General features: G+C 32.8%; 1 protein-coding gene across 1 annotated transcript in view; it reads right to left on the bottom strand.

The window, feature by feature from the left end:
* The window catches only part of LOC127854562 (multiple epidermal growth factor-like domains protein 10), a 70,621-nt gene that overhangs the window by 23,411 nt on the left and 29,568 nt on the right, over positions 1 to 17,642 (bottom strand). Inside the window, exons 3-6 of the mRNA XM_052389626.1 lie at positions 12,428 to 12,566; positions 8,725 to 8,859; positions 8,080 to 8,214; positions 7,522 to 7,656 (exon numbers count right to left, since the gene is read on the bottom strand). Coding sequence (XP_052245586.1) covers positions 7,522 to 7,656; positions 8,080 to 8,214; positions 8,725 to 8,859; positions 12,428 to 12,566 — 544 coding nt within the window. The remainder of the gene's footprint in view (positions 1 to 7,521; positions 7,657 to 8,079; positions 8,215 to 8,724; positions 8,860 to 12,427; positions 12,567 to 17,642) is intronic.

The raw sequence follows: 17,642 nt of genomic DNA, 5'->3' as shown, positions 1-17,642 counted from the left end.
TACCAGGATTTTATGGCAAAAGGTCAAACTTTGGTAGCGTACGTTTTCTGTTTATAACTGAGATCAAGTCGATTACACAAATGTGTCATGAAATACTACAATTATTTCCAATGTTATTATTTTAGTTACTATTGAGAAAGTGAATACTACAATTTAATCAGCACATCGGTTGATAAAAGGACTGACACAAGTAAATGAAAGTAAATAATACGCAGTGTACAAACATGCCAAAATGTGAAGTGCGCAAGATTACCAATCAATGAGTAACATAAAGTGACGTAACAACGGTGCAGTTGCGAACATCAAGATGCGAATTGATGATTGCGACAATTATCCTCAAGTTGATAGCATATTATATATTCGAGGCAATGACATATATATGTTTATCACATGCTATACTCTGTTTTCCATGTAATACAACCATTACATTTTTTTAATTACACATGTGTAATACAACATTTTAATCGTTTTCATTGGCTTAATTTTCGGTGATTGACCATTCGCATTTTGTTATTTTGCTGAAATGACGTTGCAACGTCAAATGACGAAATGTTAACAACATTCGGGATTTATCATAATGTTTGCGTTAATATTTATTTAATTTGCTCATTTAAAAGCATGCGATATAAAAGATCTGACACTCGTCCAGGAAATTCGTAAGTAAGCTCGCCAAAGGCTCGCTTACTAACACAATTCCTGAACTCGTTTAATAAAATATGGTATGATATGACAACTCGCGCCAGATCATATATATATATATTGTTCAAATTATTAACATACACGATTAGCACTATCGAATGTAAAAGCCTTGCTTAGGTGAGAAAAAACATGAATATTGTTTTTTTAATTTATTACCTGTAAAACGGTTGAATGTCAAAAATAATTTTAATAAACATTTAACAGAAAGAATACGCATATTTTATACACAGCGTTTTATTAACTTCTTGATGTTAAAAGCACCATTACTAAATGAAAACATATCAATATATGACAATTAAATGTACACTTAGTTCACTTAGTTCTTACAGCCCCCGCCCCAGTCCAACAGTGGAACAAATCTTACTCTGCCCCCCTTCCCTCCCCGCAGTTGAATGACAACATCATCTTGGACTTAGACATGATGCTAGCTGTAAATCTAGCCTACTTCATAATCTTATCAGCGAATCATCAGTTAGGTAGCTGAATACTAGCACTTCACATGGAGATGTATACGATGCCCGAACTTTTTACAGATCAATACTGACCTATCTCAACAATTGTAGCAATATAGACAGCATACAGGATTTTTTAATTAGGAGAAAAGGATTTTCATATAAAAATTCACTTCACATTGTGTAAAAAAAAGTAAAAAATTTAACGTTCTCTGCGCAAAGAACTTTTTATTCAGTAATCAAGTATTAAAGCTCACGCTTTTCGCGAGGATGATGCGACGTTGTACATGAAGCCAAACTTTCGTCAGCTTTTAATCAGAACATAATATTCACATTGAATTATCTAGAAGTGTTTATTTGTTTATTTGAAGGTAATATTTGTTAAACTCACGTTAAAAAACTTCGGAAATGCGTTTCGGATTTCAAAAATTGAATAACACGCATTTGAAATACTAACATGAAGTAATATCTTATTTGAACTGTTTTAAACATATGGATATAACACTTGATGAAACAACAAAAAGGTAGGTAAATACGTGTAGGAGACGGCCAAACAATGTGTCACGTTATGGTAGGAATTTGTAGGTGGAATATTTTGGGATTACTTTATTGAAACATTACAGTCACTAAGTACATATATGTACAAATAAGCTTATCGATGAGGGAGAGATTAAAGAATAGTATAATTGACACAAGGCCGGGTATGTTTGTATTGGTCAAGCAAAAGTGTTTTTACAGATAAAGCTTGTAAATATTTGGGTGGTTTGTTTATCCCGTTCCCAGGGCTTCATTGATTCAGTATCTTTAGTAATCTAGCCAACTAACAATAAGCACGCATAGAACACTGACCAATGGGATTCATAACTGAGTTTCACGGGGCAAAAGTAAAAGGGAAATAGTCAGTTAGCATTTAGATCAAGAGGTGAACAGATGGAAAAAGACACAATCATGTAGGAATCACAACGTATTTGTACAACTGAAAATATTAGTTATGTCAGAAATTAAACTGGATTAGAAACTGATATATGGTGTTGTTGAATATTCTATCCCACATTATGCAGAGAAATTAACATTAATAGAGAGGGACGGAATTGTCCCATGCGCGACACGGGAAAATGGTAGTTAAAGCAAATCTCGTCATCATGACAATACGCGCATGACGAGATATCGAATGATAGGCTACACATCAGTAATTTAAGAGAAATGAACGTTGCTAGTAACTATGTGTCGTCCATGAACTATGAATGATTATGTGACAAATGCTTATGCATATATAACTACATTAATGACCTGTAAAGTTATATCGTAATCGCTATCAATAGATCCCGCGAACTGCGATCGTGTAACGAATATGTGCAGGGCTAGCACTGATGTTGCCATCTGAGCCATTTGCGTTAATATAAAAAACCAGGCCAACAAAAAATCTGATTTGCGATAGTGATAGTTTCGAATGTGATACCAATGTACGATGTTGTTTGCTATTCTTGTGCACTTGTGCATTTAGTTCATTGAAAGTACATATAAGCAATACAATACAAACATACATATTATATTTGAGCAATATGCTAGGCAGATAGAATTGCAGTATTGCTCTTCATAAAGGCTGTACAATACATTTGGACAGAATTGAGAAGGAAGCTCGAGGCTTATACTATGTCTCTCTTCTGTCAGTTAGAAGCGCTGCTGTAATGATGTAAACAACCAAACGTATAACAACTATTTTAAGACATGTCAAAATTACGAACAATATATTACAGTGATAGATAATTGCATACTGGTTAGAAATGTAAAAAATACTATAACTTATAATACAAAAAGTATAACAGAGTAATGTAGATAGCATAAGAGCTAATAAGTGGAGAAGGAAAGGGATAGCAGTGGAAGAGTAGAGTTTCAGAATAAGAGAAGTTGCGGTAAAAAAGGAAGCAGTTGCGGGAACGGGGCATCGTTAGCAGAATATGGTTTGTTCCTGAGATAGAAATGGTTTAGAATCTATGACTATCTCGGATGAAAGACTGAACATGTTTGAATATGAATGAATTTACTTCATATGAGCCGTCTTTAACACCGAAAAGAAGAAGTTGCAAAGTAATGGGTAAGAATCTAGACAGATTGTTAAAAAGGATAACTCTTTTTTCTGTATAAATGGGACAATTGAAGAAAAAGTGATATGTGTCTTCAATCGCACCGCATTGACAGTATGGACGTTGTACAATGTTTTTTGAGTACAAATGTTCATTTAAACTGCTACAATGCATTCGTAAACGCGCATGTAGAATATTAGATGTCCGCTCCCCATCGTAGAAATGCTGGGGAATTATTTTCTTATCTTTGCTAAGATTTGCGTTGAATGCAGAGAGAGAGAAGGAGCCGTTCTCACCGATTCCGGTAAATTGTTCCATAAGTTTATAGTTGATGGTAGGAAAGATCGTGTAAAAAGTTGTGATTTGCATTGGATACTGCGAATGTTGTTAGAGTTACGAAGTGGATAAGCAGATCTTTCTCCCACGCTAGAGGGGATAAGTGTGCACAAGTATGGAGGTGTTAGTGAATTATAAATTTTATAGAATTGGGTAAGTTTATGTTTTGTTCTCCTATTTTTTAATGGTTCGAGAGCAGTTTCATTGTATAGGTTTTGCAAGTGTGCACTTAGTTGGCTTATATACATTGGATCGAAATCACATATTTATGTAATGCTTTACTGAGCATGTATAATCGACTTTTATAAATACAAACATATCGCCAATATTCAATAAAGGGCAGTCCGAATGCAAATTAAAAATGATAAAACACTTCATTTTCAAATAATTCCAATGTCTCGTAAGCTTACGCAATATTTATTTTAAATATTAAATAGTATTAGTTATCCTTGTGTTAATGTTTGCATCACAGCAGACTTCTTTTATCTCAAAGTACCTATGATTCGATTTTTTTGACGATGGTCGGTAATCTTTTGCTTTATTATAATACCTCAATTAGCTTATTAAAGTGTTTGAGACAAACGTACTCAAAGCAATATGTTTAGCCATTAGATATATTTTTGAATATCAGACTTCCTGTAGATAAAAACATGCGGTCTTTACGTATGACGGGCATTTATAAGTATTGGACTTGATGGTAAAATGCAAAACTTAGGAAGCATACGTCGTTCTCTGCTTACAACTCAGATCAAATCGATGACACAACTGTGTGAGGAAATAATACAATTATTATCATACATATGCTATTATTTTACCCGCTATTGAAAAAAGAAGTTAGTAATTCTTGGAGATTCTGATAACAAATAGAAATAGTTGCATAATAACAATGTCGTCCATAATGAAATTTTGTCAAACATCGGTCGATACTATGAATATCAAAAGTTTATGTTAGTAAATAAGACGCATTGTACAAACTGTTAAGTGCGCAATATTACCGGACGCAAAGATTACCGGACACGACTGTATTCAATAAGTAACATACAGTGACGTGACAACGATGCAGTTGCGTCCATCAAGATGCGAATTGATTAGTGCGACAATTACCATCAAGACAGACAGACTTATACGTCTAAACACATACATTTACAAATAATATATCAACATGATAAGGCATTCATATTTGCGTGTTTTGTGAAGTTGTTCAAACAAACAAAAACAAACAAACACAAAGTTAGGAAAAAGTTGTTTACATAATGAAAATACAATTTCTGTTGTGTAGATTTGCAAATATTGAATATGTATTTGAATTTTCAAAACATATGTATAAAGACGTGTTTAATAAAATTTTTTATATACATACAATGATTATTTGTATTTTTAAACAGCTTACAATTTAGAAAAAAAATTCATTAACATTTTCTGCAATTGATAAATGCTAATCATTGTTCCGTTTGTATTAATACGTAATTAAATCGACATACATAAGTTTGTATGAGATATATCACGATAATTTAAATGTTCAGACCACATAGTGAGTGATTCTTATATAAAAAATGGATAGTTTACTAAGTTATGCTTTGCTACTTGATTTTAGTAATTCTAAATATTTATATACTAAGTTTGATATACATTTTTCTTACGGTTTGGTATCTTGAGCACACACCTACAAAATGATATTCATCTTTTATGTCGTTTATGTTACACATTAAACAGTATCGTTCTTGTCTCGGTGTATTATTTCTTGCATATCTACCTGACTGGATACGCAATGGATTTGTCGACAAGCGCAGTCTACAAAAATAAAATCTTTTGGGGAGAACACCCAGATATATTTCATACTCTAGCATTTGTTTAAATTGCCTATAGATTTCTAAAACAGAGCTATTTACTAGGGTACCAAACCATTCTTGTGTCAAGGTGTCAATTCTTTGTTGTAAACAATTATGTTCACATTCTTTGGGGGTTAATATTGTGAACGTTATTAAACAAAACCATGCGTTTCCAACATCAGCTTAATAGTATATACGCAGGAACGATGGCTTTTAAAACAGTTATCAAATGATTGTTCATTAACATTTTTAAAAATAATATTATCTGTAGATACAAGCTTAAACCAATAATTGAACATGCGGATGTATATTTTTACATATAGTGGGTATGTACCCATTCACCGTAAACTGTGGCATTACAAGTATTAGGTTTAACATTAAGTATTCGTTTACATAATGTTAAGTGTATTCTTTCGATTTCTTTCGCTTTTGAATATCCCCATGTTTCTGCTGGATAATTTAACGTAGATCCAACAAAGGTATCCAATAATTGGCAATAAATTATAGGTTTTAAATTATTACACTTACATAGTAAAATATTCATGGCGTTTAGGGGCTTACAGACTAAATGCTCTTGATTCAGGACAAAATTTCCAATATAGTTAAAGACATTCTCTAAATAATTAAAAGTATAAACTACTTCAATTTGATGCCCATTATATTGCTAATGTTGAGATTCTAATACACCTCCACGTTTCCGAAAAAATATCATTTTCGTTTTATCAATATTAACCTTTAAACCTCATAAATCACATTATTCATGGAGCTTATTTAAAATATACCGAACTTCAGGTATTTTGCCTATAATGGCCGTATCATCGGCAAAAAGCAAAAGTATTAATGTCGTCAATAGGCAAAGATGATTGATCATCTTGTGGTAGGAACAGTTCTAAATCTTTAACAAATAGGAAAAACAATAACGGAACATTTCTTCCCCTTGACGTAAACCAAAGGTGTAGTTAAAATACTCAGTGTAGTTAGAGCATTATTTAGCATTAATTATTATTATTATTATTTAGCACATGCTTTTACATTACAATACAAATCCTTAACAATTCTTACAATTTTGCCCTGTATTCCACATTTATACAATTTTAGCCACATACCATTTCTATATATAGAATCAAAATATGTCATCATATAAACAAATATAACATAAAGCCTTTGTTTTGAAACAAATAATTCTGAATAAGTGACAAAGGAATAATTAGTGCGTCAACTGTAGAGCGCTTTGAGAATTCCAAATTGGGCGTCAGAAAAAAATTTTTTTTTGTTCACATACATTGTAAATGTTGGATACGTTTATTTAGAGCTGTAGTAAACATTTTAGATAAACAACTACCAACTGTTATGCCCCTGTAATTATTAACGTCAATAGTTGAGCCTTTTTTATGTAGTGAGATAATAATTGCCTTTGTCCGCTTCTCGGGCAAAAAGCCCGAATCAATGATTGTTCTGAGTAGCTCACACCCAACGGCCTGATAAAATATCAATAGTTTCAAAAGATAACGCGTTTAACAAATTATCACATCCATAAGCTTTGTTGCGATTCGGCGATTTTACAGACGGTAGCAGATTGTATAGTCGATGAAATGACATATAGAGGGGCAGCTTGCCCTAAATGTGCATGAATTGCATGCTGTAACGATTTAACACATTTTCTTATGCAAAGTGAACGCTTCGTGTGCATATTTATATAGAATCTTATTAGACCAATACTTTGTTTTGTAACCTGTATTAAATGTATGTCGTTTTACAATACAAAATACTTTTAAAATTTACAGTTTTGCGTAATTTCAAAATCGTTGTTTCAATGGGTTTTGTATAAATCAAGCAATTGTGTCTTTCTAAGTGTACAATTTGTACTGTGCAATAACCTTTAACAATTAACAATGTGTATGAGATAAACATTTATCCGCTTAAATACGTAAAACAAAACAATCCTTAAATCTCTGCATTATATATGTGTCATACATATCTTTGCACATGTACGAATCTAAAGATCTGTCGTCAGTTTACTATAGTGTCATATGTAAAGGCTACATGATGCTATTTAAATATATGTGATATTTTTTATGTTCGTGTGTTTGTTTTTTAATTCAAATGCAATTGAAAACTTACTATCATTACACGCTATTCCTGTCCATCCGTCTTTACAGCCATCATTTTCACAATCACCCTTCACACCGTCGCATGGGCCCACAAGACAATGGCATTGCTTGGAACAGTTGACGCTGTAACTTCCGAGTGGGCAGCCTGGAAATAAACACGTGAACATTCTGGTAAACTGAGTGGCTTCCATTTTGTTCTACAATAAAATAGAATATGAAAATAACCAGTTTTACGTAAATTCTTAATCGTGTTTCCGATAACATTTCATACAATAAGCACGCCTGTCTTCGTAAGTTTTGTCTTTCATGTGCAATAAAGTAATAAAAATTAACACTTTTTATATGCATTCCATTTATCTGCTCAAATAATTAATCTTAATGTATAAATATATTGCTTTACATAACGTATGTGGTCATATATATCTTTGCACATATATAAAAATAAAATGGCAATATGTTGTCAGATTTCTAGAGTATTATATGCGGGAGCTACTTTTCTTATTGACGTAAATGGGATATGTGTTTGATGTGTGTGTTTTTGTTTTACTTATATTTGCTTACAACTTACTTTCATTACATACTATTCCTTTCCATCCGTCTTTACAACCCCCATTTCCACATGCACCCGTAACACTATCGCATAAGCCCACACGGCAATGGCATTGCTTGGAACAGTTAACGCTGTAACTTCCGAGTGCGCAGCCTGAAAACAGACACAAGCAAAAATTCTAATAAACTGATTGACATGTGTTTCGTTTAACAGCTAAATAGAATAAAACATAACCAGTTTTGCGTACATTCCAAATCGCGTTTCCAATAACATTGTATAACTTTAGCAAGCGTCTCTTTGTAAGTTGTGACTTACATGTGCAATTAATTAATATTAATTGACACTGTTTTTGTGCATAACATTACACACTGAAATAATTAATCTCAATCTATACTGACATTGTTGTACGTTATGTATATGTTTATATATGTTTTTGTATACTTATAAATCTAAAATGGTCGATGTGTTGACAGATTTAAGAGTATAATATGCGGATGCTACCTTGTGTTAATAAATATCTTTGCACTTGTATGAATCTAAAATTGTCTATCTGTTGACATATTTTAGAGTATAATATGCGGAAGATATATATCTTATTTGCATATATGAGATATTTGTTTGATTTCTGCGTTTTTATTTCATTAATATCCCTTGAAAACTTACGTTCATTACACGCTAGTCCTGTCCATCCGTCTGTACAGCCCTCATTTCCACATGCACCCGTAACATTGTCGCATGAGCCCACTCGGCAATTGCATTGCTTGGAACAGTTCACGCTGTTACTTCCGAGTGGGCAATCTGACAACGAAAACGTGTGGCATGTTCATGATTTGATAGTAAGATCATTATATATTCTCGTCTTTAGTTCCAATTACTGTACTAAAATAGATTTCAAATACGTCTATTTACTTGAACGGACATTATTGAAGATAAGTGTATAAAACGCAATGTTTGCACATGTTCACAATATATACAATCAAAACCACTGAAGCTAAACCATTATTCCAGTTGATCACTCTTAATTAATTTAAACTTCAATGTAGGATACACGCTGAGTGCAACTGAGCGATTTCGCAACACATTTACATTTTACCACGAAAAAGAGTCAATAGGTGTCAATTATTTCCATGTTGGCTTAAGGTTTGCAATACATGAATTTTATATTATTTGAATTAAGAAATTTTGTATTCTTGTCATTGATTTTTAAGAGGAGATATTAGTTTCTTTTTGCAAACAACAGAATATACGCCTAATTTTCTAAGTGTTTGAGTAACCAATTATACATGAACATTTTTTTCCTGAAACAACTGTTTCGTTTGTTTCATGAATAATAGTTCCCAACGTAATCAGACAGGATAGAATGTACTGAATGCGAATATTTATGTCAAAATTGTGATAACGCGTTTGTTATATGAAATCACCAGAACAGTTACATGTCCCTAAAATGCGAGGTTATTTTAAGGAAACGTGACACTAACAATCAGCGTTAAAGTACGTTCCTTGCTTGTCGGTATATCATAATTTCACAAAATACCAAAAAGGAGATATTCATTGTCCCCGTAACCTGCACAAACTGTATTTTGCGTGAAGGAGTTCGCATTTTCTCTGCAATGGTCGCGTTTGAAGTACATTGTTGATCATGAAGCGATTATCCCCTAAGCCCCATTGACAAAGCGGCATTTGGAGAAATGGCAGTCAAAATAAAATGTGAACACCAATAGATTGTGTTGACATTAGTGAAAACTTTTTTTCCGCTAGTTACATGAGGTAATCAAAGCACTGAAAGTACTGGTGGATTATTGACATGAAATCTCACAACGTGGCCCTGATTCAAAAGGAAACTAAGTTCATTTAGAAAAACATTCAAGTTTCTGAACCCTGTCTTCGCCACTGCGATGTTTAGTGTGTTACTAGTCTCGGACCAGCTGGTGAAGAACACGTATTTTACTTACGCGCGTTTGCGTGCTGCTGCATACACAGAAGAGGCTTTTGTGGCACGCTCATGTAAATCTTTATTTTGATTTGACCATGTGAGCTAGTTTTTGACCCCACAAGACCCAGATTCGAACTAGTTCAAAGTATCATATGAGGCAAATTGACCAAGTATCATGAAGATTGGATCAAACTTGTGGCATTTACAGTGGGTTATAATATTTTTTAAGATTTGACTCTTAGGCCTAGTTATTTTTTACCTCATATAACACAGATTTCATAGACAAACATTTTGACCAAGTTTCATAAAGATTGGATTAAAATTGTGCCTCTGTGGTTGTTAGGATTTTCTAAGATTTGACCCGGTGACCGTTAGATAGACTGAACGTTAAAAAATAATTGGGTTTGTCATTTTGTTACTACATATCCTCAAAAAGAAAAGCTTAGCAAGACATTGTGTACATGTTAACCCCGCACTATTTGACAACCTATTCACCGTTAAATAACGGAAATAGCCGATATGATCGGCTATTTCCGTGCATTTTCATATCGGCTATTTCCGTGCATTTTCAATGCGCATGTACTAACATTTTCACAACAATAGGAAAGTATTAAAAAGAGATATACAAACAAAATATCGCCTGTGTGAATCGATTATAGTACATTCGGATACTTTTTCTCGGTAACGGCTTTTATCGTCAAATTGCGTTAACAGAGAGTTAGTTCTGCGGCGTAGACAGAAGTGCTCCGAAGTTTGCAGTAATATGCAAATTAGGCTGAAGATTGGCTACTGTGTATTATTGCCGCTTTGCGTCAATAATCCAAAAATAATAATGACCGATATCAAAGAAGCAATTGATTTTCATTCTAAATATAAACCTAAGACCTTTTATCAGAACGCGAACATTCATGTGACATAAATGTTGTTTGTACCCGGGGATTAGTTGATTTACACATAAAGTACATCAAATATACTACTGTGAATCATTGAGCAATCATTTTCACATTAGCTAAACTCTGATTAAAAAAATATTCATCAATGTTTGCCAATTATATTGATACTGAGAATATAAAAAAAAACTTTCAAGAGTTTGTTAAAGACTTTTACGGCCGGTTTGAGCATACTTTATTTAGTTCTACATATTGAAACATAATATTGATAAATGTTGCATTAGTTGCAATTCAACTTCTCAAACACGCCTGTTAGACATATAACCTGTAAGCATCCCAATTAGAACAAGTGTTTAACCCTGATAAACTGTCTAAATGGGAAATACACGTAGTACATGTTACATGCTCTTCACATAGATTGAATATAGAAAATAGAAGATGAGCCAAACCTTCTCCCGTTCCTTTAGGCGAAAGAAAGTGTACTGCGTGTTTTAGGTTGTAGAATGTTTTCAGAATTAAGATCTCAGTATATAAGATTTTATTACTGACACCGACCTAACATGCACAAGTTTATCGAATTACTTACAACTGAAAATAAAACGCCGTTACACAAACTATGCTCTAACAAATACATATCATTTTTAATAAGGGATATTAAAATGTGTTAAACGGTCGCTTTAAATTAAGCGTAAAAACTGTATTTGAATGTTTGTTTGTTTTGTTGTTGTTGTTTTTATCAATTGTCAGCATTATCTTTTCAGTAAAGGAATTGTTACAGTATCGTGCCTTAACCTAAATACTTTTGCGACATTACTGCTGTATTATAAGAATTGTATAGCATTACATTACAGCTATTACATGCATGGGCCTTGATTGACATGCATTTTATTACAGCTAACTGTAAGATAGCTTAATGTAAGAAAGCAATTCTATTATTGTCATATTACTTTCAACATGTACGTTCTGCTATATATATAATACTTTGTACTAACATCATGTAACAATTTTCGTTTCATGAGGCACATGCATATATATATATATATATATATATATATATATATATATATGCATGTGCCTCATGAAACGAAAATTGTTACCATTATTTCACATGTAGACCCAACATAGGTACATTATAATATATTTGATAAATGCTTGCAATTAATAAGCTCCATTAGAATTTGAAGTTATTACCACTTAGTACATTCTAATTACATATATACTATCGATAGTTGTAAATATAATAATCTAGTATTTAATAATACATGTATGTATTGTGGCGGTGAAATGTACTATCACATTGTTTAATCATAAACTATTTACTCAGTAAACACTGAATGTTTACTTTGTCCACTTGGGCTTTTGGCCTTCTGGATGTATTGTTTAATAAACTTTAAACGTTGTTTTTAAAATAAACTTTAAAACATGTTAGATTAAGATCGTAATATTACTAATTATTTCGACAGACGTTTAACGATGTGTATTGCTTCACGTGATTAAAGACGTATTATGTACTAATATATATCGTTCAAAACTGTACATTTACCCGAATGCCTGTAGAGGTTAATCCTCCAATCAGCGCCACATATCTTGCTTCTGTCGCCAGGACAAATGAAAGAACACTCTGACTCTGGCTTTTGGGTTGAAGAATAAAGCGCATTACCACATAGGCAATGCCTCTGCGACTAATTGTAATCAGAAAAAAACCATATTGATAGCATGACCGTTGGTTACGAAAAGGCATGCTTAGATGACATATTTCTGCGAATCTGCAGATTGAAGTCACTATCAAGGTGAAATACCAGAGGCGCCAAGATTATATTTGAACACAATTAATGACACACACAAAGAATAGAAACGTGACCTTAATTGAAATAAGTATTCAATATGAAATCAATGACATGCGCAAAACATTTTTGCCATGATTTGTTCATACTATTCTGGTCCATTCTTGTTTACTCGTTTTAAAGAGCTTTTTGAATACCTTTAACAGATTATCGGTGTGATTATGTAGACGGTGTTTAACGATTCCACATATACAACAATCCACTGAAGCAGCATCCAAAGACTTCGGCATCCATACATCTAGGTCAATAAAGTTGATTTTCTCTTTCTTAAGAAATTGGAAAATCTGTTTAGATGTGTGACTTGAGGCACCGTCCTGATGGAACACCATCGACTTCCGACCTTCTGGAAACAGTTTCGGGACTTCATTTCGAAAAAACGGCTTCGATACCTTATTGATATAGAACTTGCTACTAACTTTAGTTCCGTTGTTGATAAGCCGAATCTCGGGTTTTGCTCCATAAGTGACAACAGCCCATGCCATGAAATCCTTGGCAAAAGAGTCCCGCTAAACGAACTAAAGTGTGCCGCTAACTGTTTTCCCTTTTTTTGTAGCAAACTTTGCGTCGCCCGTACGATCCACTTAACATTGCAAGAGAAGTAACACAGTTATTCCATCTTCCCCTCTTAACTTCGTGTATAACTGCCATGATCTAGCACTTCTCTTCTAAGTTCGCAAAGATCTATCAATAAAAAACATTCGTGTCGTCGCGAGTTCTCGTCGATTCTCGCGGTAACTGAGATTTCAGTCAGTGAGAAAGTGACGCGCGTCATCTTTTCGTGATAATCTTATCTAAATGTGGTGTCACAGTCATACAAATAAACGCTCTTAATCCACAATGCGAACATGGTCTCTCTTGAAGAGAATGCGTTGACGCCTCAATCGCAGATGTGTATTCAAAATGTTTAGTGTCTTGCTAATAGTATTTATCCGTAATATGTGAAGGCAAAATCAACATATTTGTTTCCTGTTTTACAGTTTATTGGGTATTTTACAATTTACACTTTATTAAAAAAATATTAAAATATTAGTTTAGGAAATGTATAGAACATCCCCGGAACAGTTAAACATAAATTGATCAATTTTATTTCAGCCTTTATTGTTTTCATATCAATTTTAAAAATGATAATTGATTAAGAAATACAACCAAAATTACAGTTAAAGTCAGATATTAAATTTGCAATAAGTAATTAAGATACGGCCTGTAATCTTTAAGCTTTTTATATTACCTTTAAATTTATATTCAAATATGTAATGTTAATTTAGAAAAGTAAAGATGATGGCAAAGATGGATATGTCATATTCAATTAGAAAATCTGCATCGGCATGAAATACTACAATTATTCGCTTATGAATATCTCCGAGACTTTTCACGTTACAATAAAAAAAAGTTTTGTTTAGTTTTGTACATTTTTATATTACCTTTAAATGATACGTAATTAGAAGTATGTATAAAGAAAAAACAAAGTAAAGGCAAATATATACTTTTAAATAGTCTAACTCGGCCTGAAATCTTTCAAAGTATTGTTATTTAATACCCGAGAAAAAGTTTATAGAATAATGTTTATAGCCTTTTGATATCACCTTTATACTTTATTCAATATATCCAAAAAGAAATGATCAAGTTTAAGGCAACGGCGTATTGAAAGATGCACTTGTTAAAAAGCTAACTCGTCATTGAATACTGTTGCTTAATGTTGGTTCAGAGACACATATTTTTTTCAAATCTATTATGTTTTATTTTAAAATCACTTTTAATATATCAACGCTACTATAAATATTAAAACTTTGTTTCAGGTTTCAAATGTTTTCAGTTCTATTGTGCAAATCATGAAATGGTGTTATTGGATTCAAGCGGGCGGACACGCTGCCGTAGCGCATAATAGCGCCAATTTACAGAGGGAGATCAGCGATTGCCTGATTGATGTTACGTGATATAGATCTCGTTTTCGCCGCGCGAATTCCCGATACTTTTTGTATCAGAATGGATGTTTCCAATCTTTGTTTATTTATAGATCTTTAATTTGCGCCATATTAAGCTGACGCATTTTGCATTTTGTTCTGTGTTTAGCTTTTAATATTTTGGTGAAAATGTTATAAACAGTTCATTTAGAGATGCATTGTATGGGCGACATCTCACATCTTACATCTGGGTCGGCAGATAAAATTTGGCGATCATACGATTGATTTCTCTGATGCCGTCCGATATGGCCACATTTAGGCGATATCTAAACGTTGTAATTGGAAGGTCAGGATTGATATTTTGGAGTTGTCGTTCAAAAGTATCACTAATATTCTTGATGGAGCATAAAAGAATCGAATACCCCATTGCTTGAAAATCATTGTAAATACTCCTATACGCGTTTTCAGCCTTCAAAAGTCCAACAACTACCCCTTTTAATGTTATCATTAATTTTTCGACGCACTATTCTACAAATGACAAATACAATTTTGAAACACCAATACTTTCATTGAACAAGATAGAGTAAATGCAATTTGTACATGTTTTACACACGGTACTGTCTAAACTTGTATTAAGATTTTGTTCAAATATACTTTTGGCGCCTCTCGTATGTCATTCTTTATACAAGCACAATAATAATTAAAAAGTTAAGCACAAAATTAACAATAAATAGGGAACAAATAGGGATAAAGAATATTATATGTTATTTTCATAGCTTAAGGATTTGTATTCCTATCAGTTTATACCTTTGTGTTGAGTTAATATCTTGCTATAAAAGTGCTACGTTAAATCTACAACCAACCTGCACTCCGAAAAACTTGTAGTTTCTGCAGTTTTTTGAACACTCCGCTGGTGAGTTCGAATCAGAAAAGTAATCATAGTCTTGAAGGATTCGGTTGCTGCTGCTATCCTCATAACAGCCCACATAATCGATACCTGTAAATAAGTGTAACGCAAAATCAAAAATATCATTTCATAAATAATGGAAACATTCAGTTACTAAATTTTATGTACTTATCATAAATATGTTATATTACACATTTTTCGGGTGAGTCTTACATCTTTAAAAAACTTTCATTGCTTTTCGATGCTTTTTAAGAAACACTTTGCAACACAAACACAATTTAAATAGTTATATGTTTTCAAAATTAGACCGTTATATATCAATTCGACATGTACATGGGAATGGCTGCGTTTTTGTTGCTTATATGGAGGATTCGTTGATTAATGTGATATTGTATGTGCATTCACGAATTTTGATACGCCAATCGATGCGCAGGATTATAGAGCTTTCTATTGAGTCAGTAGAAGAACATGAACAAGTGTTACTTTATCCGTTAGACACGTTTACAATTCTGAATGGTATTCGTAAAAATAAGCGACATATTGAGAGGTATTCGTGTATGGTTTATCAAGTGTTGAATAAGAAAAAATATTCAGTATTGCATCATTCCAAAAATGCAAAGTTTAAAGCTTGTAAAAAACTTTAATAAGTCATTGACCGTGGATAATATTAACCCAAGAGGAATAATATTAACATAGTTGGTATTTATCCAAATGATCCACATATTATTAACAACTGACAAAATGACTCGTAGGCATCGTTTTAACTCATTATATCATATGTCTCATCATACGCATAGTGTACACGTTGAAAGAATACAAAATTACTGGTATAATATCCATTAAAACATTAGATAATGCAGTACTAAATGCGCTTACAAGAAATATACTGGTTAGGTGGAAATAACTGTGTATTTCCCGCTCTGAATGTTTGGTTTTTTAAAGACATTAATGTCGTACAGATACTGTGAACATTTGGTTAAAATTAGGACGACACAGGTAACCCGTTTAACGGTTAGTCTACTGAAACGACAAGTTAACTGGTCACAGTTAAGAACCAAACGCTGGTTTCCCATCATAAAAAATAATCAAGTTTAATAACTTATGTTAAATTTATGTGTAAATCGTTGCTACAATAACATTGTATTACTTAAGCAAGCGTGTGTTTGTAAGTTTTGTATTTCATTAGCAATAAGGTAATACACATTATTACTGTAAATTGATTCATTAAAAATAGCATTAAGACATTACAAAAACGATGTTTGACATTGATATTGATAATACATTCAACAATTAAACTTGAGAAAGAATTACTTTTTAGAATTGTTCAAATTCTTAACATACACGATTAGCACTATCGAATGTAAAAGCCTTGCTTAGGTGAGAAAAAACATGAATATTGTTTTTTTTAATTTATTACCTGTTGAATGGTTGAATGTCAAAAACAATTTTAATAAACATTTAACAGAAAGAATACGCATAGTTTATACACAGCGTTTTATTAACTTCTTAATGTTGAAAGCACCATTGTTAAATAAAAACATATCACTATATGACAATTAAATGTACACTTAGTTCACTTAGTTCTTACAGCCCCCGCCCCAGTCCAACAGTGGAACAAATCTTACTCTGCCCCCCTTCCCTCCCCGCAGTTGAATGACAACATCATAAAGGAACTTAGACATGATGCGAGCTGTCAATCTAGCCTACTTCATAATCTTATCAGCTAATCATCAGTCAGGCAGCTGAATACTAGCATTTCACATGGAGATGTATACGATGCCCGAACTTTTTACAGATCAATACTGACCTATCTCAACAATTGTAGCAATATAGACAGCATACAAGATTTTTTAATTAAGAGAAAAGGATTTTCATATACAAATTCACTTCACATTGTGTAACAAAAAGTAAAAACTTCAGTAATCAAGTATTAAAGCTCACGCTTTTCGCGAGGATGATGCGACGTTGTACATGAAGCCAAACTTTCGTCAGCTTTTAATCAGGACAATTTTTTCACATTGAATTATCTAGAAGTGTTTATTTGTTTAAGTGAAGGTAATATTTGTTAACCTCACGTTAACAAACTTCGGAAATGCGTTTCGGATT

This window comes from Dreissena polymorpha, chromosome 13 (genome assembly GCF_020536995.1).
Source record: "Dreissena polymorpha isolate Duluth1 chromosome 13, UMN_Dpol_1.0, whole genome shotgun sequence".
In the NCBI taxonomy this organism is placed as follows: domain Eukaryota; kingdom Metazoa; phylum Mollusca; class Bivalvia; order Myida; family Dreissenidae; genus Dreissena; species Dreissena polymorpha.
The sequence above is the reverse complement of the archived record's forward strand: the minus strand, read 5'-3'. Positions and strand labels throughout refer to the sequence as shown.